The sequence below is a fragment of the Lemur catta genome, chromosome 23 (assembly GCF_020740605.2).
Source record: "Lemur catta isolate mLemCat1 chromosome 23, mLemCat1.pri, whole genome shotgun sequence".
Classification (NCBI taxonomy): Eukaryota; Metazoa; Chordata; class Mammalia; order Primates; family Lemuridae; genus Lemur; species Lemur catta.
The window spans coordinates 20,196,061-20,213,146 of NC_059150.1; the positions used below are offsets into that span (position 1 = coordinate 20,196,061).

General features: G+C 44.1%; 1 protein-coding gene across 3 annotated transcripts in view; it reads left to right on the top strand.

Moving 5' to 3' along the window:
- The window catches only part of C23H1orf21 (chromosome 23 C1orf21 homolog), a 220,601-nt gene extending 206,807 nt beyond the window's left edge, over nucleotides 1-13,794 (top strand). For all 3 annotated transcript variants that reach the window (XM_045536396.1, XM_045536398.1, XM_045536397.1), the window contains one exon: nucleotides 12,997-13,794. In XM_045536396.1, coding sequence (XP_045392352.1) covers nucleotides 12,997-13,035 — 39 coding nt within the window. In that variant the 3' untranslated portion in view covers nucleotides 13,036-13,794. The remainder of the gene's footprint in view (nucleotides 1-12,996) is intronic.
- The last annotated feature ends 3,292 nt before the right edge of the window (nucleotides 13,795-17,086 follow it).

Below are 17,086 nucleotides of genomic sequence, written 5' to 3' on the forward strand. Positions count from 1 at the left end.
AGTAATGACTGGTCATGCTCGCACCTTTCCCTGCGTCCCAGCACGTGCGCTTGGGTAGATGAAAACCTTCAGGAAACACTAACATGGGCAATGGGCCGTGCTTTAAGTCACCTGAAATCTCCTGATTTCGATTTCATTTGAAATCACTCCTATTTCCATGGGTTCTGATAGTCATGGCTGGAGATGCCGTTGAATTGCCTGACCTCTATTAATTGCTAGTTTTACTGGCCAATTGGTCAAATGTATGACAACTCTTAATTTAACCAGGGCTTCAGAGCCCATTCAGCTGGGTAGTCCCTGCAGATCCAGTCACTTCTGCCAGACTGACCTGCCATGTGTCCTCTGAGCCTCACTCAATTGTCATCCTCCCAAAGTGCTCACTCCCAGGGAGCATGTTGGGTTAACCAAGCCAGTGGAAGCCTCAGGATCCATAACAAACCCTCATGGGCTGTGCTTGTCTTCCTCTTCGGGGGTGCATGCAAGGTGGCCCCCCCAGCCATGCCCTGGAAGAGGGAGGGAGCCAAAGTGCTCTCCCCAACGCTGGGCCCAGGATACTCATTCCTCCTTGCACTGGGGCCTCTCTCCCTCCCTTCTGGCTAGTCCATTGTTCTCTGACTTCTCCAGACAGGGACCTCTTATCTGTAGCTACAGTCCTCTTCCTGGCCAAATGCATGTGCTTCCTATTCTGAGAAAGGAAGGAAAGGTGAGCCCTGCGGTCCATCAGACAGTGCCACTCCCCCTGGTGGGGAGGAAGGAAGTATGTCACTCACCTCTCCCTCCCTGTGGGCCCAGCCCATGCAGCGGTGAGAGGGGAAGCCCAGCCTCCTCCACCTCTGCCTGCCTGGGTCAGCCACCACCCAGAGGGACTGATGGGGACCTGCTGGGTCAGTTAAAAATGTAACTCACAGAGGTGTGTGACCAGTCTCTCTAAGCCTCCATCCATGTTCAGTATAAATTCTAGTGTACAAGCAATTACTTCAAGACAAAGAGCTCTAAAGAGTTTGTTTGGAAGGTGCATCTTTGTCCTGAGGAAAATGAATTAAAATCCCAGATTTGCTAAAACTCTGTCCAAAAGGAAGTGAATCCTAGGGGAGACCCAAGAAGCCCCAGTCTACCAAGTGGATTTTCCCAGATTTCCTGGCTTGATGACATGGCGGTAGCATTTGAATTTTAACGCTTAACACTCACTTGAGAATACACTAATTAAGACATCTCTTTGAATTAAATCCATCAAACAGCCTGGAAATCTTCCAGAAAGAATTCTGCAAAAATTTATAGTGCATCTGTTTGTCGTTATAAGAAAGCAGTCACAACAGGGAAAGATTTTGTAGGATAATATTAAGTTAAAAAGCAAAATTAAAAATTGTGTCTATAATAGGATTGAAACTATATAAAAATGACATGCATATGGACAGAGATTCAAATGAAACTTGAAAACTGATTTATTGGGGAGATGAGGTTGGAGATGAATTTTTAAATTTGATTTTGATTTCTTGTTTGTAAAATAAGAACAATTTTGTAAAATGACATTTTGCAGGAGAATTCTGGAGAGAAAGGGCTCTCAAGATGGAAATTCTCTTGGCTATTTGAGTTGTTAAGAAGAGGGCAAAACCTTAAACAGTGTTAGACTCTGGTTCTGCTGATGGTCATTCTATTTTCTGGGACAGGAGTTGGCAAACTATGACCCACAGGCCAAATCTAGCCCACGAGACAAGAATGGTTTTTACATGTTTAAATGGTTGGGAAAAAAACTTAAACCAAAAGAAGACTATTTTGTGACATGTAAAAAATTGTACAAAATTCAAATTTCAGTGTCCACAAATGAAGTTTTGTTGGAATTCAGCCATATTCATTCATTCACTGTTCTCTGCGGCCACTTGCATGCTTACAACAGCAGAGTGGAGTTGCAACAGAGACCATATGGAACGCAAGGCCTAAAATATTTACTAGCTGGCCTTTCTCAGAGGAAGTTTGCCAACTCCTGCTCTCGGACATCAGTTCAATATGGCCAGGAGAACATGGACATCCCACGCCAGCGTTGGGTTTCTTTAGCCTCGCTCTTGCTCGCCTCCTAGTGGGGAAAGAACATCATTGATGTCCCCAGAGTGCCAACCTCAGATTAAAGCTTGAGAAATACGTGCCATCAGCCTTCTAAAACATCCTCCTTACTGTTGCTAGAAAGGGGATTCAGGAATAATAAACACTTCATGGGGTTTTTAAAGCTGTTTAGTTAATACTTGTTCTCTCCTGGAAATGAAAAGCCCGGTCTACTGGGACTGTCGTCGCGGCTGTTATTATCACAGTGATCATTCCTATATATGGTCAGAGAAACAGTCAGAAGCTGTCACACTCCGCTGCTCGTTACAAACGAGATCTTTTTCCAACTGAAATAATAGCGTGCGAGTCTAATTAGAATAAAGCTCATTAGAGACGGAGACGGCCATTAATGCCTCGATTGATTTTTCTAATGAAGTAAGCCGGGGGAGGAGACTTTACCAGCACAGCTAATTATTTTTGCTTTTCTTCAGCATTTCTTCGGCACTTAAAACTATTCTGATAAATTGTTGTTGGACTATAAACGAAAACGCTGCTGAAAAGCGCTCGGGGATTGAAGAGGCTCTGACAGTCCAGCCCTGGGGAAGGGGGGAAGGCGGCTGCTTCCAGCCCTGTGGCCCTAGAAGAGGAGGTTTAAGCACAGCAACGCCAGGGGACGCCCTTTCTGCCACTTTTCCAGCCTCCTCCCTGTTGTGTCTGTTCTAGATCCTCCCTGGCTAGTCGTTCATGCATGCTCAAGCCCTAGAACGTGGTTATCCTGTCCCTGCAACCCTGGCTCAGGGACACAGCTGAAATGTCCAGATTCTCATAGAAACTTGGATGTCTGAGCTTGCCTCTGGATGATGATACATGGAGAGAAAGTTCTGGAGAAAAGGTGTTAGGTGGGCAGAGAAAAGAGATGCCCACTGAATTCGTGCACCAAAATACAGATGGGGCGCTTGTGCTTCGTTGATCAACATGCTCTTTGCCACCAAGAAGGAAAGCAGTTAAGCCACAGTACAAGGTAAAGGCTGTCAGGGAAAGATAACAATAAGTCAAGAAACCGAGACTCAGGAAGCCCACGGTTAGGAAGGGAGAAGAGGAAGAGGGATTATGTGAAGGAAGCAGATGGGAAGTAGGAGAACCAAAATAACAGGGGTTCCCAGTGTCATCCAACAGGTAAAGGAGAGGAGGATGAGTTATTCAGTTGGTCATTCAGTCATTCAACAAACACCAACAGCCTGATTTATGACAAGTTTAGCAACTCACACTTGCAGACAGAAGTGAGCCTCATTAAAACAAACTTCTGTCTTAGCCTTCAATAAAAAACTTCATATTAACTTTCTTCAAATGTGAGAGTTTTGACTGGAATATTTAATGACCTGAGTCCATTGCCACACCTGTGAGGTACTTTACCTCAGAATGTTGTGATGACAGCCAAAGATGGAGTTGAAGGAACCTGACTGAACACTACGGGAAGAGAGCAGGACAGGATTCCGTGTGTGGTTTGAGTAGGTGTTGGAGCCACCCCTGCTTCCCCGCAATTTGCTTTCAGTCTCCCACAGTCAACAAGAAGGCCAAGTGCAGTACAATAAGATATCTTGGCCGGGTGTGGTGGCTCACGCCTGTAATCCTAGCACACTGGGAGGCCAAGGTGGGTGGATCATTTGAGCTCAGCAGTTCGAGACCAACCTGAGTAAGAGCAAGACCCCGTCTCTACTAAAAAAAAAATAGAAAGAAATTAGCTGGACAACTAAAAAAATATATATATAGAAAAATTAGCCGGGCATGGTGGCGCATTCCTGTAGTCCCAGCTACTCGGGAGGCTGAGGCAGGAGGATTGTTTGAGCCCAGGAGTTTGAGGTTGCTGTGAGCTAGGCTGACGCCACGGCACTCACTCTAGCCAGGGCAACAGAGCAAGACTCTGTCTCAAAAAAAAAAAAAAAGATATCTTGAGGGAGAGAGAACACACTCACATAACTTTTAGCACAGTATATTATTATAATTGTTACATTTTATTATTAGTTATTTTTGTTAATCTCTTACTGTGCCTAACCTATAAATTGAACTTTATCAAAGGCATGTACGTCTAGGAAAAAACAGTGTATATGGGATTCAGTACAATTCGTGGTTTCAGGCATCCACTGGTGATCTTGGAAAGAATCCCCTGCAGGTAAGTGGGGCAACTGTACTTAAATAAATATTAATAAAAACGGTGATTAATGAGCAGTGGGATTCTACTATCGTCATCTGTTCCTCCTGCTTCCAGCCCTGTTGCCCCTCTCCTAAGTTCCAAGCTGTTCTGGTAACAGGGCCTGTGCCCTATTCTCTGCTGATAGTTTTGCCTTCAAACTCACTCTCAGTTGTGATGTTAAAAAAGGACTTCGTCTGCCATGATGATCTGCAAAATATTGACAGCGTCCTTCCCTTATCAAAGTACCAGGACTTCTCCTGTGTGACACCACTCGACAGCCTGCACCCAGCCACCCTCCCCCCAGTGCAGCCTCCCTCCAGGGTCAGCGTGCTCGTAACCCTTGTGATGTGGCCACACAAGGATTCCAGTAGGTATCAGAAGACAAAGGTGAACAAGAACATTTTCTGCCCCCTCGAGTAAGGAAGGCAAACATTTTACCCAAAATTACCAAACAACATGGCGGTGTGATGGGAGGACCACTGAGAGGGGAAGAGACTGAAGCTTCCTGGAGCAACAGTGGGAAATTCCACTTGAACGTTTGACATTGGAGCCAGATCTTAAAGACTAAGCAGTGAGGTAGAGAAGGCTGGGGAGGGGCGCCCAGGAAGAGGGTGGCACATGTGGGAACACTGTGGGGTACAAGCAGGGCCTGCCTGTTTGGGACACAATGGGTGCTTTGTCCTGTCAGGTTTTATTTGCTTATTTGGTAGTAGACGGTGCATGAACCATCCCTTAGTAACCATTTTCTCTTTGGGATATTAGATTGATTTTTTTTTCTCATGCCTAGTAAAAATGTTGCAGTGTAAACATTTGTACATATATTTTTAACAACTTTATGGAAGTATAGTTTATATACCGTAAAGCTTACTCATCTTACAGGCACAATTCAATGATTTTTAGTAAATTTACTAACTTGAGCAACCATGCTCCAGTTTTAGAACATTCCCATCACCTCAGTAAGATCTCTCATGCCTGCTTCCAATAAATCCCCCTTCGCACCTCCAGCCTCGGGGAAACAGTGCACATATTTTAAATATATCTGTATATTTGGGGTTTTATCTTCAATTCTGATTTCTATGATATGAATCTTTTTATGACTCTTAATACATGTTGCCAAATTGCTTTTTGAAGCAGCCGTACCATTTTGCACTGGTGCCAGCCATGGATGAGAGTTGCATTTCATTCTACACTCTGAAAAATTGGGTATCACTATTTTTAAATCTCTAATAATTTTATTTCTTAACTTTTTGGTTACTGGAAACAGATCATTTTTCTATTTGTGTGTTTTCTGGTTTTATTTTGTTGTAAGTGTGTTTTCACTTGTGCACTTTCCCTTTCATTGGGATTCTCTTGCTGCTCACTTTGTTGATTCGTATGAGCTTCTTTTATCACTTTCACCATTTGCATGTTGTGTGCTGCTGGTATTTTTCCCAGTGTGAGGTTTGTCTTTTTATTTGGCTTCATTTTATTATCATTTTTTGACATGCAAAGGTTCATTTTTACATGTTCAAATGTGTTCATATTTTTCTTTGCAATCTTTTTCTATTCCTTTAAGGCTTAAAGGGCTGTCTCCCCCTCCGAGGCTTTGAGGAAAGTTCAGTTTTATGTTCTGCTCTATGATTGTTAATTAGATTTAACACGTTATCTTAGAACCTATTGTTTCTGTGATCCCCTTTGTCAGATACTTAATTCTTACATATCTTAAGGTGTATTTCTGGGATATCTTAATCTGTGGTGGTGATTTTTTTTGATGGGTACATATTAAAAAAAACATGGGAGAAATGCACACCCAAGAAAGGGAACCCTTATTCACAGGTAATGAAACCATCTGTGCTGTTGGTCTGGAAAGTCATCCTCTGGCAGGGTTTAGGCTCTGCTGTTTTAACAGTTTTCGTGGTCTTGGAAAAGTATCCGACATGTTCCAGCAAGGAAGAGAAGGCTTTCTGTCCAGAATGTGGTCAATGGAGGTCCACCCTCCATTAGATGGGAGGTTAGATAAGAAAAATTCTAGCTCCCCTCCCAACTCCAAAATTTTAGAATTCTCTACATTTTTTTAATCTATTCATTTATTCAACAAATATTTATTAAGTATCTAGCATGTTGCCTATACTACTCTAAATCCTGGGAATGCCGCAGAATAAGTTTCTGCCCACTTGGAGCTTCTATTCAAGGGGGAAGATAGTCAGTAAAGAAATGAATTAATATGTTAATAATGCTGGGTAGTGATAAGGAATATAAATAAAAGTGAAGCAGGGTAAGAAGTGCAATTTTATAGAGAGTGTTCAAGGAAGGCAATGAGGTGGACTTTGGGCAGAGATCTAGGAAATGGGAAGTAATGGATGGGGTGGGGGGTGGGGGCAGAGAGCCGGCCAAGAACGAGGAAGAACAGGCATCCCGGGCTCCCACGGTCCCCGTGGTGCTTGGCTTATGTGAGGGTCTGAGTGTAACTGACTGATCCAGACATAGGCCCAATCTCTCACCTAAACAGCTTTATTAACTGTTGGATCCGTCGGTCTCATTTTTCAATATTATCATAAGAGCAATAATTTATTAAGCATCTACCACATGCGTGGCTTTGCTAAACATTTCGTGGGTATTACTTCTAATTCCCATGACAACTCCGCAAGTCTTACTGTCTCCATTTTACAGATGGGGAAACTGATATTCAACGTGTGTGTCTATTGGGCTGAATACACACGTGTCTACAGAAATGTGATAGACTTCCGTAATAAAATCACAAATGAAGCTGGATGGCCAGTCCTAGACTATTTGTCTGTTTTCAACCTGTGGAGACAGAGAACTTTAGGCACCCTGAAGGAATAGTTTCTTTATTTGAAGTCATGCTTTGAGCTGTTCTCTTTAAACTGGCAGAATTTAAAATTAGGATAATGTCCTTTCCTTTACCACTCCTTAATATCGCTAATTCTTAGCCTAGACACTTCAAACAAACAAAAAATCTTTACCCTAGCTCCTTAGACGTATATATTCTGAGTTGACCTAAGCGTCAAGTTTCCAGGCAAATAATAATATAAATAATAGAAGAAGATGCAGAAGCCTATACACAGAGTAGGGCATGGTCAGAAAAATTTGGGTAGGCAAAATCTCCTTGGGACTTTTTGAGTCTACACCCAGCCCCCCTGTGGTTCTTTCAAACACGCTTCCTTGTCAGCACCACCAGGAGTTTCCATTCTCCCAGCTGGATGGGGCCTCGTGGAGGTCTTGCTCTCTGTAGCCTTCAGTTCGTCCTTTGCACAAGGGTGGAATTGTGACTAACAGTCCCCAATTCTAACTTGCAAAGAATCTTTACAAAGGCTTCCATTTTGGGCCCCTTGAAGGGGGAAGGGCATACTTCAGCTAAGGGAATTGCCGTGTAGCTCCCGAACCCGGCTCAGTCCCATTTCCTGCCTTCTGACAGCTGACGGTTTTAAGGTTCTCTTTTTAGCACAGTTCTTTAAAAATTAAATGAGACATGAAGTCGTGTTACAGAAGCAAGCTCCTCGTCCTGGCCTGTGGGACCCGTGTGCAGATGGAGCCCCTGTGGTCTGAAATGGGCCCCCCAATAACGGTTCTCTCTGATCCCTTTTATTTAGTTAGTTTTAAATTGATACATAATAATTATATAAATGTATGTGGTACATGTGATATTTTGATGCATGCATACAATATGTAATGATCAAATGAGGGAATTTAGGATATTCACCACCTCAAACATTTATCATTTCTTTGTGTTGAACATTTCAAATCTTCTCTTGTAGCTATTTTGAAATATGCAATACATTATTGTTAACCGTAGTCCCCCTGCTGTGCTATGGAACACTAGAACTTACTGCTTCTATCTACCCGTATGTTCGTACCCATTGACCAACCTGTCTTCATCCCCCTCCCACCCTTCCCAGCCTCTGGTAACTGCCAGTCTCAGGTCCCCTTTCTTAGAACTGCACTAGATGGACATGTGGTTTATGACCATGTCTTAATTTTGATGTGTTTTGATTTCAGAGTTTTTTGTTACCAAAATATTTGCTTCTCAAAGATGCTGACAGGTGATAATAACAAAGGTGAAACTGAATTGAATTTGAATTTCGTTGCCAAGTCACTACAGTCCTAACCGAAAAGGCAAGGACAGCCCTGTGGTTCGGGGCTTCTCTGAGATTTCCCCGCAGGTAACAGGGCTCCACTCTCACCCTGCAGACCTGATATCAAAAGTAAATGAAATTAATATCCGCAAATGCAATTTTCTTCCTCCTTCTCATAGTAAGTTTAATATCAGAGTAGCAAATATTTGGGAAATCAAAGTTGCGGAGTCTTGTGTTTGCACAGAGGTTTTATCTAGATTTATCTCTCAAAAGGTGGGGTGGGGGCCCAGGAGCACTGCCATGAGGCGTGCAGAGGTGAGGTGACCAGGGATTGTGTGAAAACAGAGCTCGGCGAGGCCGCGGGACCTCAGGAGGCTGCAGGGCACCACAGTGGCTTTCCTGGACTGGGCACTCACCAGGATATCCAGCAGTAGGCCCTGCTGCCCTGGACACTGGCTTCTGCACGGGCCATCCGAGACTGTTAGGGGTGCAGGGTACAGTTCTGCATGGGTGCGTGAGTTCTGTCTCCTAGGCAAGTGGCCTCTGCCCCAGTTCTACCACCTTTGGTGGGGACTGGGCCCAGTGGCCTTTCTGCCTCCTACCCACGATCCCAGGGAACACAGCCCTGGCCCTGTTGCACACGGCTCCCAGCTCCTCTCCCGCCCGCTGCTCTCCACTTCCCTCCATCTCATTTCTAAAGCTCCAAACAGCTCATCTCCAAAAAGAAGGGACCCCCGGTGAGTGGCTTCTGCATTCATCCAACAAATGATTTCTCTTCCAGACTTTATCAGCCTCTTGTTCCCATCTTGGTCAAAACATTAGCCACAGCAGAGGAAGGAAAGGGACCTCCAGAAGAATGTAGCACCACATTGGGCAACAGCAGCTTCACCTCTGCCCACAGCCTGGGCGTGGCTGCCAGTGGACACGGGGGCCGGGCAGAAAGGCCTCTCCCCTTAAAATGCCCAACTTAGGCCCTTGGAAGCCCCTCACTACCCCCCACCCCTGCATCGAAGCTGCTTCCTCAGCTCCCCATTCCCCTTCATGCTGGGGGCTCAGCTCCTCTCCAGGGAACCTTCTATCAGCCTGCAGAGACAGGATTCAGCACCTGGCTCTTGGGTGTGCCTACTAGGTGGAATAAAGGACAAAGATTTGAGAAAATAAAAGGACATTTCAGACCACCAGATCCTCTCTGGTGGTCTGAAATGTCCTTCTCCCGTATAACTCTCTATAACTCATTTACAGAGTTGGAGACACCACTTGATCAACGAGTATACCAGTTCTCCTGTGTGTCTATGTGTATCCGTCTGTCATCTCAAGTCCTTCCTTGTGGATGAGGTGCCCTCTGACCCTCACATTGGCTGGCTGAGCCTTTGATGTGATTTGAGGCCTCATTTTGACACGAAGTGAAGGGGCTTCTGTTTCTGCCATGGAAGCTTTATTCGTGTACATGCAGTTCCCGCCTGTCTGAGCTGCAAGGCCGAGGTAGAAGGAAGGGTTCTCTGACGCCTGTCAGATGACAGCTGTGGCCGCAGTCCTCACTCACCTGTCAGCCACAGGAAAGATGGTCCCTATTCCCCTGCCAGGAGACTGAGCAAACATAAGGTTTATAATAACAGCAATTACAATAATAGTAATAATAGAAATAGTAGTAATACCAGCAGCTAACATTTATTGACTACCTGCCAGACACTGTGTTTTTTTCTATTTAATCCTGATCATAACCCTATGGGATAGAGACCATGATTATCCCGAGGAAATCCAAGACCAGTAATCTTCCCAATGTCAAACAACAGTGTGTATGTACATATATCCGCTGGAAATGGCCTCGTGCCTTTCCCAGTAAAACCTCCGTGAACACTCCACGAGCCCCGCCTTTCCTCTGCAGCCGAAGGCCCAGCGCCTGTTTGCAGGTCTACTCTCTGGATCTCGTGAGTTGCGGACGTGTGGAGAGCATCAGTTGACATTAATAGCGTCGTGTTGATATGTTTGCGTGTGTCCCGTTTCCCACACTGAGGAATAAACAGTGGTCAGGGACTTTGAGGTCTTTCCAGCTCTCTAGCTTGTGGCTCAGAGAGTGTTTCCTGAATGGTCTGGCCAAGGCTAGGGATGGCATCTGCTAGAGGAGGCTGTTGCTGGGGACGGCTACTAAGTATACCCTCCTGTTATCAGAAATATTGGTTACCCAGCTTCTCTGCCAAGGCAAGGTCTATACAGCAAGTAAAACAAGCCTAGAGATGACCCTGGACTCAGGCTGCAAGCAGCAGGGCTGGAAGTGAACAATCTGATTGTGGAAGAAACCAAAACGTGCTAAGTAGTCAATCACATTCTAAGAGAACAAGTAGTCAGGGGCCATTTAGCATGGGAATAGGCGACCCCTCACGCTTCCACAGGCCTGAAGACTTCATCGTGGGGCAGTATTTTTTATTTGTCAAACATACACATGTCCATGCACACATATATATGTATAAAATTATCTGCTGGGCACCATTTAATCACTTTATTGCTATTAACTCATTTAATCTTCAATAGCCCTGTGAATTAGGTACTGTAGTTATTTTCATTTTATGGGTGAAAAAACTGAGACACAGATAGGTAACTTGATCAAGATCCCAGAGCTAGGAAGTCACAGAGCCAAGATTAGCTCCCAGCCTGATGGCACAATAATTCATTATGATGACACTTAAGTATTAGGTCATTAAATATGAAATGTCCAATTTTGAATCAAAAGTGTAGTTCATTATATCTCAAACACGAAGCAGTACAATTAATCGAAGTATGCACCTAAACTATCAACACAGTTTTGCATCTTAACAATAGTGTGTTTATTGCAGCAGCAAAGAAGCCCGGAGAGCCAGTGGCAATGAAATCACCAAAGGCATTTCCCATAGCTTGTTGAGAATTGAATATTTTTCCTTGCAAGAAGTGGTCCAAAGCCTGGAAGAAGTGTTAGTCAGTTGGTGCAAGGTCTGGTGAATACAGTGGATGACACAGAGTTTCCAAGTCCAGCATCTATAGTTTGAGCAGCGTTGTTTGTTGTCATGTGGTTGAGCATTGTCTTGCAAAAGGATTGGCCCATCTCTACTGAGCAATCTCAGCTGCTTAATCACAGCAGTCCTCATCATTTCATCCAATTGGTTGTAATAGACATCGGCTGTAATGGATTGACCAGGTTTCACGAAGCTGTAGTGGATAATACCAGCACTGGACCACCAAACAGACACCATTGGCTTTTTTTGATGAATATTCAGTTTTGGACTGTGTTTCAGCACTTTATCTTTATTCAACCATTGTGCCCAATGCTTGTGATTGTCAGAAAGAATCCATTTTTCATGAGTGGTGAGAGATATGGATCCTCTTTCAATCTTCTACATGTGGCTATCCAATTTTCCCAGCACCATTTATTGAATAAGGATTCTTTTCCCCAGTGTATATTGCTGTCTACTTTGTCAAAGATCAGATGTCAATGTGTGGATAATTTTATATCTGGGTTCTCTGTTCTGTTCCATTGGTCTATGTCTTTATTTTTGTGCCAGTACCATGCTCTCTTGGTTACTGTAGCCTTGTAGTATAGCTTAAAGTCTGGAAATGTGATGCCTCCAGATTTGTTCCTTTTGCTTAAGGTTGCTTTGGCTATTCAGGCTCTTTTCTGGTTCCAAATGAACCATAGAATTATTTTTTCTAGGTCTGTGAAAAATGACATTGGTACTTTGATGGGGATTACATTGAATCTGTAAATCACTTTGGGTAGTGTGGACATTTTAACAATGTTAATTCTGCCAATCCATGAGCATAACATGTTTTTCCATTTGTTTATATCATCTGCAATTTCCTTCCTCAGTGATTCATAGTTCTCTTTGCAGAGATCTTTCACAAAAATTAATTCAAGATGGATAACAGGCTTAAATCTAAAACATGAAACCATAAGAATTCTAGAAGAAAATGTTGGGAAAACTTTTCTAGATATTGGCCTAGACAAAGAATTTATGAAGACGATCCCAAGGGCAATCACAGCAACAACAAAAATAAGTAAATGGGAATAGATTAAATTAAAAAGCTTCTGCACAGCCAAAGAAATAATCAACAGAGCAAATAGACAACCTACAGAATGGGAGAAAATATTCACACGCTATATATCCGATAAAGGGCTAATAACTAGAATCTATAAAGAATTCAAGCAAATTAGCAAGAAAAAAATCACACAACCCCATTAAAAAGTGGGCAAAAGACACAAACAGAAGCTTTTCAAAAGAAGGTACACTAATAGCTAATAAACATATGAAAAAATGCTCAAGGTCACTAATTACCAGGTTTGCTCAGATGCAGATGGAAGTGTGATCATAATCATTTTGAATCCCTCTTCCTCGCTTTTTTTTCTAAGAAAATAAACATTTTACTGTTTTTATGTATCCTTGTCTTCTCCCATTCATCCAACGTAAAGTAAGGGCTTACTTCACCCAACGTAAAGTAAGGGCTTATTTGGGGCTTGGTGAAGCTGTCATGCCTTGAGATACATATAGCTCATAAATCAGCCAAGATGGATTTATCACCTATCTATCTTGTGCCTAGTGGTCATTGATAAAGGCTGGATTCTCTTGCAAGGAGACATATACAGAGAGAAAACGGATTACAAGTAACTGTTTCAGGCTCTGCTTTGAATTTCTCATTCACATTTCTTTTTTTTTTTTTTTCTCCAAGGGTCGGGATTACTGTTCGGAAGAAGAGGATATCACATAGCACCGATTCTACCACACAAACCAGGAGCTACTACTGTGTAAATAGGTTACACCCCAGTTGAAATCTTTGCAAAGGTCGGTTCTCTTCAACAAACAGCACAGCAAAAGAAGATCGTTCCATACCGTATGCCCCATTCAATTACAGTGTTTCTTAATGAACTTGCAAAGGAATATTGCTAAAAACAAAAAACTGTTATCGAACTTTCTTTGTTGCTGCTAGTTAAAACTTGTCGCAACTTTTCACTTCTCTTGTGTCCAGGTATGCAGCAAAATTCTGCAGTCTCACCTTAAAGATACTGTTGATTTTACAGACGCTCTCCAACCTATTTTCTATAAGATGAGGTAGTGGTGAACTCACATATCAAACTTCTCTTCTAGACCGGTTCTGCTTCTAAGACAAGCATCTCCTGCCCTCTCTCCTTCCTCCCCGTCTCTCCCAAGCAGTCCAGAGACGGACTGAGCCTTGCTTCTCACTGGCAATGTTGAGCTTTGGAGATGGGATGGTTGCTATGGCAAGCCTTGTTTCTCTGCTTGGAAGAAGTAGAGAGGCTGTTATCAATTAAAAGCGTGTTGGGATATGACTCCTGGAAGTGACACAGGAGCGCATGGCAGGTGGTTTCATTTACTAGGTATCTTAATCAAGGATTAAGCTTGCAACATTGGCTTTGCTCAGATGCAGATGGAAGTGTGATCATAATCATTTTGAATCCCTCTTCCTCACTTTTTTTTCTAAGAAAATAAACATTTTACTGTTTTTATGTATCCTTGTCTTCTCCCATTCATCCAGCTCAGTGTTTTAAGATGATCCTTGGGTGTGGAAGTTGAGCCCTCCCTTGCAGTGACACTGATAGTTGCCCTAAGGGGCTCCCTCCCCTTCCCCCAATAATCTACCAACATTAGCAGGGTTGCAAGTGGTCCCGAGAGGTGAGGGGACACCCCATGACTTTTTAGGGGGCCTTGAAACCACCCTGTTACCTTCCATTTCATGAGCAAATAAACCATCTTATTTCACAATTCTCCCCCTTCAAAATGCTACATGAGCCTTGCCACTTCCTTTTTCTCTTACTTCCAGCACTGGATAATTCATGAAGAGCGTTTGCCTACTTGGAAACATAGTGCATTTACACTGGTGAGGGTGTTTGGAGATGAGAAAACCAAAAACCCCTGGCAGTGGTGGGGAATGTAGACTGCGTGTTCAGTAGAGTTTATTTTTCCATATTCTATGAAGAGAACGATCTCTTCTCAAAGACAGAAGTAATATTTTTAACAGATATTGTCACAAGTAAATAGCAATCAAAAGGAGAAAATAACTTTTGTATTTTTTTAACGTGTTTGATAGCTTTGACGAGGGTTCTCTTTGTTACTTTCAGGGGAGGGCTCCCTATTCCATGCCACGCCGGCAGTCCGGGTCTGGGTGGCTCCCACGGAAATGCAGGAGCACTGTGTGTTCCTCTCTTCTGTGGTCATGAACTTGAAGGGCCTTGGTATCAGCCACACTGCCACCCTCCAAAGGTGGGTAGTTAAGATGTTCCCTGTAAATTTGTCCTTGCTGAGAAGACGAGCCTTGCCTTTAAAACCTACCCACATAATTGATGTCACCCTTGATGGGTTCATGGTGAGATTCCCTGTCTCCTTCTAGACCCGGGGCGGCAAAAGGGAAGGGTAGGAAACTCAGTCAAGTGCTGTAGAAAACAGACTCAGATATTAGCAACAAAAATCCCTTAATTCTTTCAGCCAGCAGCAGCTATTTTGGGGAGCAGCTGTGGTTGTTACATAAATAGAGATGCAGCCAAAATTTTAGGCTTTTTATCCTGCTTCAAGCAGAAAAATGCAGGGAGAGTCAAGTAGCCTGGGGTTTTTGGTTCCCTCCCCTTGTCTGGTTCTTGGCCAAGCGACTAAAATAGTTTTCCACAACTGTAAACGAACTGCTAAGCCCCACCTCAAACTTGTTCACTGGGGACTTTGTTCACTGTTTTAGGGATGACCTTTTCCAGCATTTCTTGTTCTTATCAAGCAAGAGCGAGGCAAATGCTAACCGTCTTCCATCTGATTCCTCTACTTGGTGTCTCAGACAATGTCTTCCCGGACAATCACCACCCTCTTACCGAAGAGGAAACATGCTCATCCCGTTTTTCTCACAGTCACGTTTAACGTTTTGACATGTTCCACGTGTACATGGAACCAAGTGTTTCTTGGGAACCTGATTTTTGAGTGTTCAATAAAACCGGAAGTGTCGTTCCCATGAGCTGGTAGCCCTTCACCTGGAGCCCTGTCTCCCGTGTGTAACCCTGGGTACGTGTTTGATGTGCACGAGTGATTTCATCTTCAGACACATTTGGTACATCTAGAAATAGATCCGAAAAATGGGGTGGTTGAGTGGGTTGGCATGAAATGCTTGGCTATGTGAACAACACTCAAAACTCTGTTTTCCATTTGTTAGTTTTAATCATAAAATTGTCAAGTGATTTGTGTTTGTACTTTATCTTTTTTATACCTTCTGAAAGGATCTAAAGCAAAAATATTTTGCCTTCCCCCCCCCCCCCGTGTCTCTGAACATTAAGTAGATTGCCTCAGATTCAATGGAAAAAATAATCCAATGTGCATGCTGGTGGATCCTGCTAGTTATCTCTGCAGGGCTGAGTGAGGTGGAAGGAGGGAGGCGGGGAAGTGGCCTGGTGGGTAGAGGTGGGAAAATGAAGGGAAGGACACTGAGAGCATTTAGCAGAGAGGGTCGGTGGCTGGCTGTGCACGGGAGCAACTGGAAGTCCCGCTGCCTGGTGGCCAGGGGGCGGGGCAAGGCTGTCGGCAGGATTTACGGCTGAGCGACACACGCCTTATGTACTCTGAGCTGCAGAGTTGTAAAAGTTCATCGGTGTATGCCCAGCTTTCTTTTGGTTGGCAGAGATTCAGGGCCGTGGAGTACTATTCTCATAACTGAATACGTGTTTGTTACAGAGAGAGAACCTTAAAAGAGGGAGGCTTTTACCTCGGTGATGCCTCCTAGCCCCAGGCCTGAACAGTGAGCATGGAGGGGTCTATTTAGGGACAAAGAAGGTACAAAGTCCAGAGATGAGAAAACTAGGTCAGCCCTCAGAAACAGCAGCAGCCACACACACCACAGCCTGCCGGGAGACAGGTCTGTCCCCGTCTGCAGGGCCCATGATCTGAGCCAGGGCTTTGATGACGCAAATAAGAAATGACCTGACCCAGGAGTGGCCTTGGTTCTTAATCCCCTGCGCTGGCACCGTGCTCCGTCACACCGTAAGGCAAGGACACGCCTCTGTGTCGGGGGCTCTGCCAGCACCAGAAGCAGCCGTGCCAGCAGCCCAGCAGCCCCCAGGAGCCCCCTTCTCGGTCCCACCTGATGTCATCCCACTTTGAGTTACAACTTCGTCCTCCTCCCAGCCCCATCACTTTGTTCTCTTAGGGCTGGATTCCCCCGTAAGCCTGCCCAAAACAGAGTTATACCTCCTATGAACTTTACCTCAGTGCCTGTGACGCAGGCTGGCACATCCATTACAAGTCCTGCTTAGACTTTGGTCAAGAATTTAACAGAGGGTTCCAGCTCTACTCACCTTTTACCAAACAAATGGCTGAATATGTTGGTTTTCATAGGAAGAAACATTTTCAAACTCTTGATCCAGGAAAATACCGACTTGGGCTCTTGGACTTCAGGGCTCTGATATGTTCTTTAAGGAAGGCTAAACAATTGGTATCTAAGGTTCTCTTCCTCTTCCTCCCACCTCCCTTAAAAAACAAAAGACACTAGATTGCACTCTGCAATTTTACATAAAATCTGCCTTCCATGCTTCACCCCTGGAGGGCATGTTCAAGAGCTTTCTTTCTTTGTACCTCTCAGAAATTGGTCTTTTCGTTAAGTCATTTAAAACCCCAGCAAATAAATAAACAAGGCATGGCGTGGGTAGGGGACAGGCACATGGTAGCATCACCAAAAGGTGGCTGGAAGCAGAAGCTTTGTCCTCTCAGTGTCACTGTTGGAGCTGGGTGAGGCAGTGGCCCTCACATTGCAGATGGGCCTGCAGTAAACCACC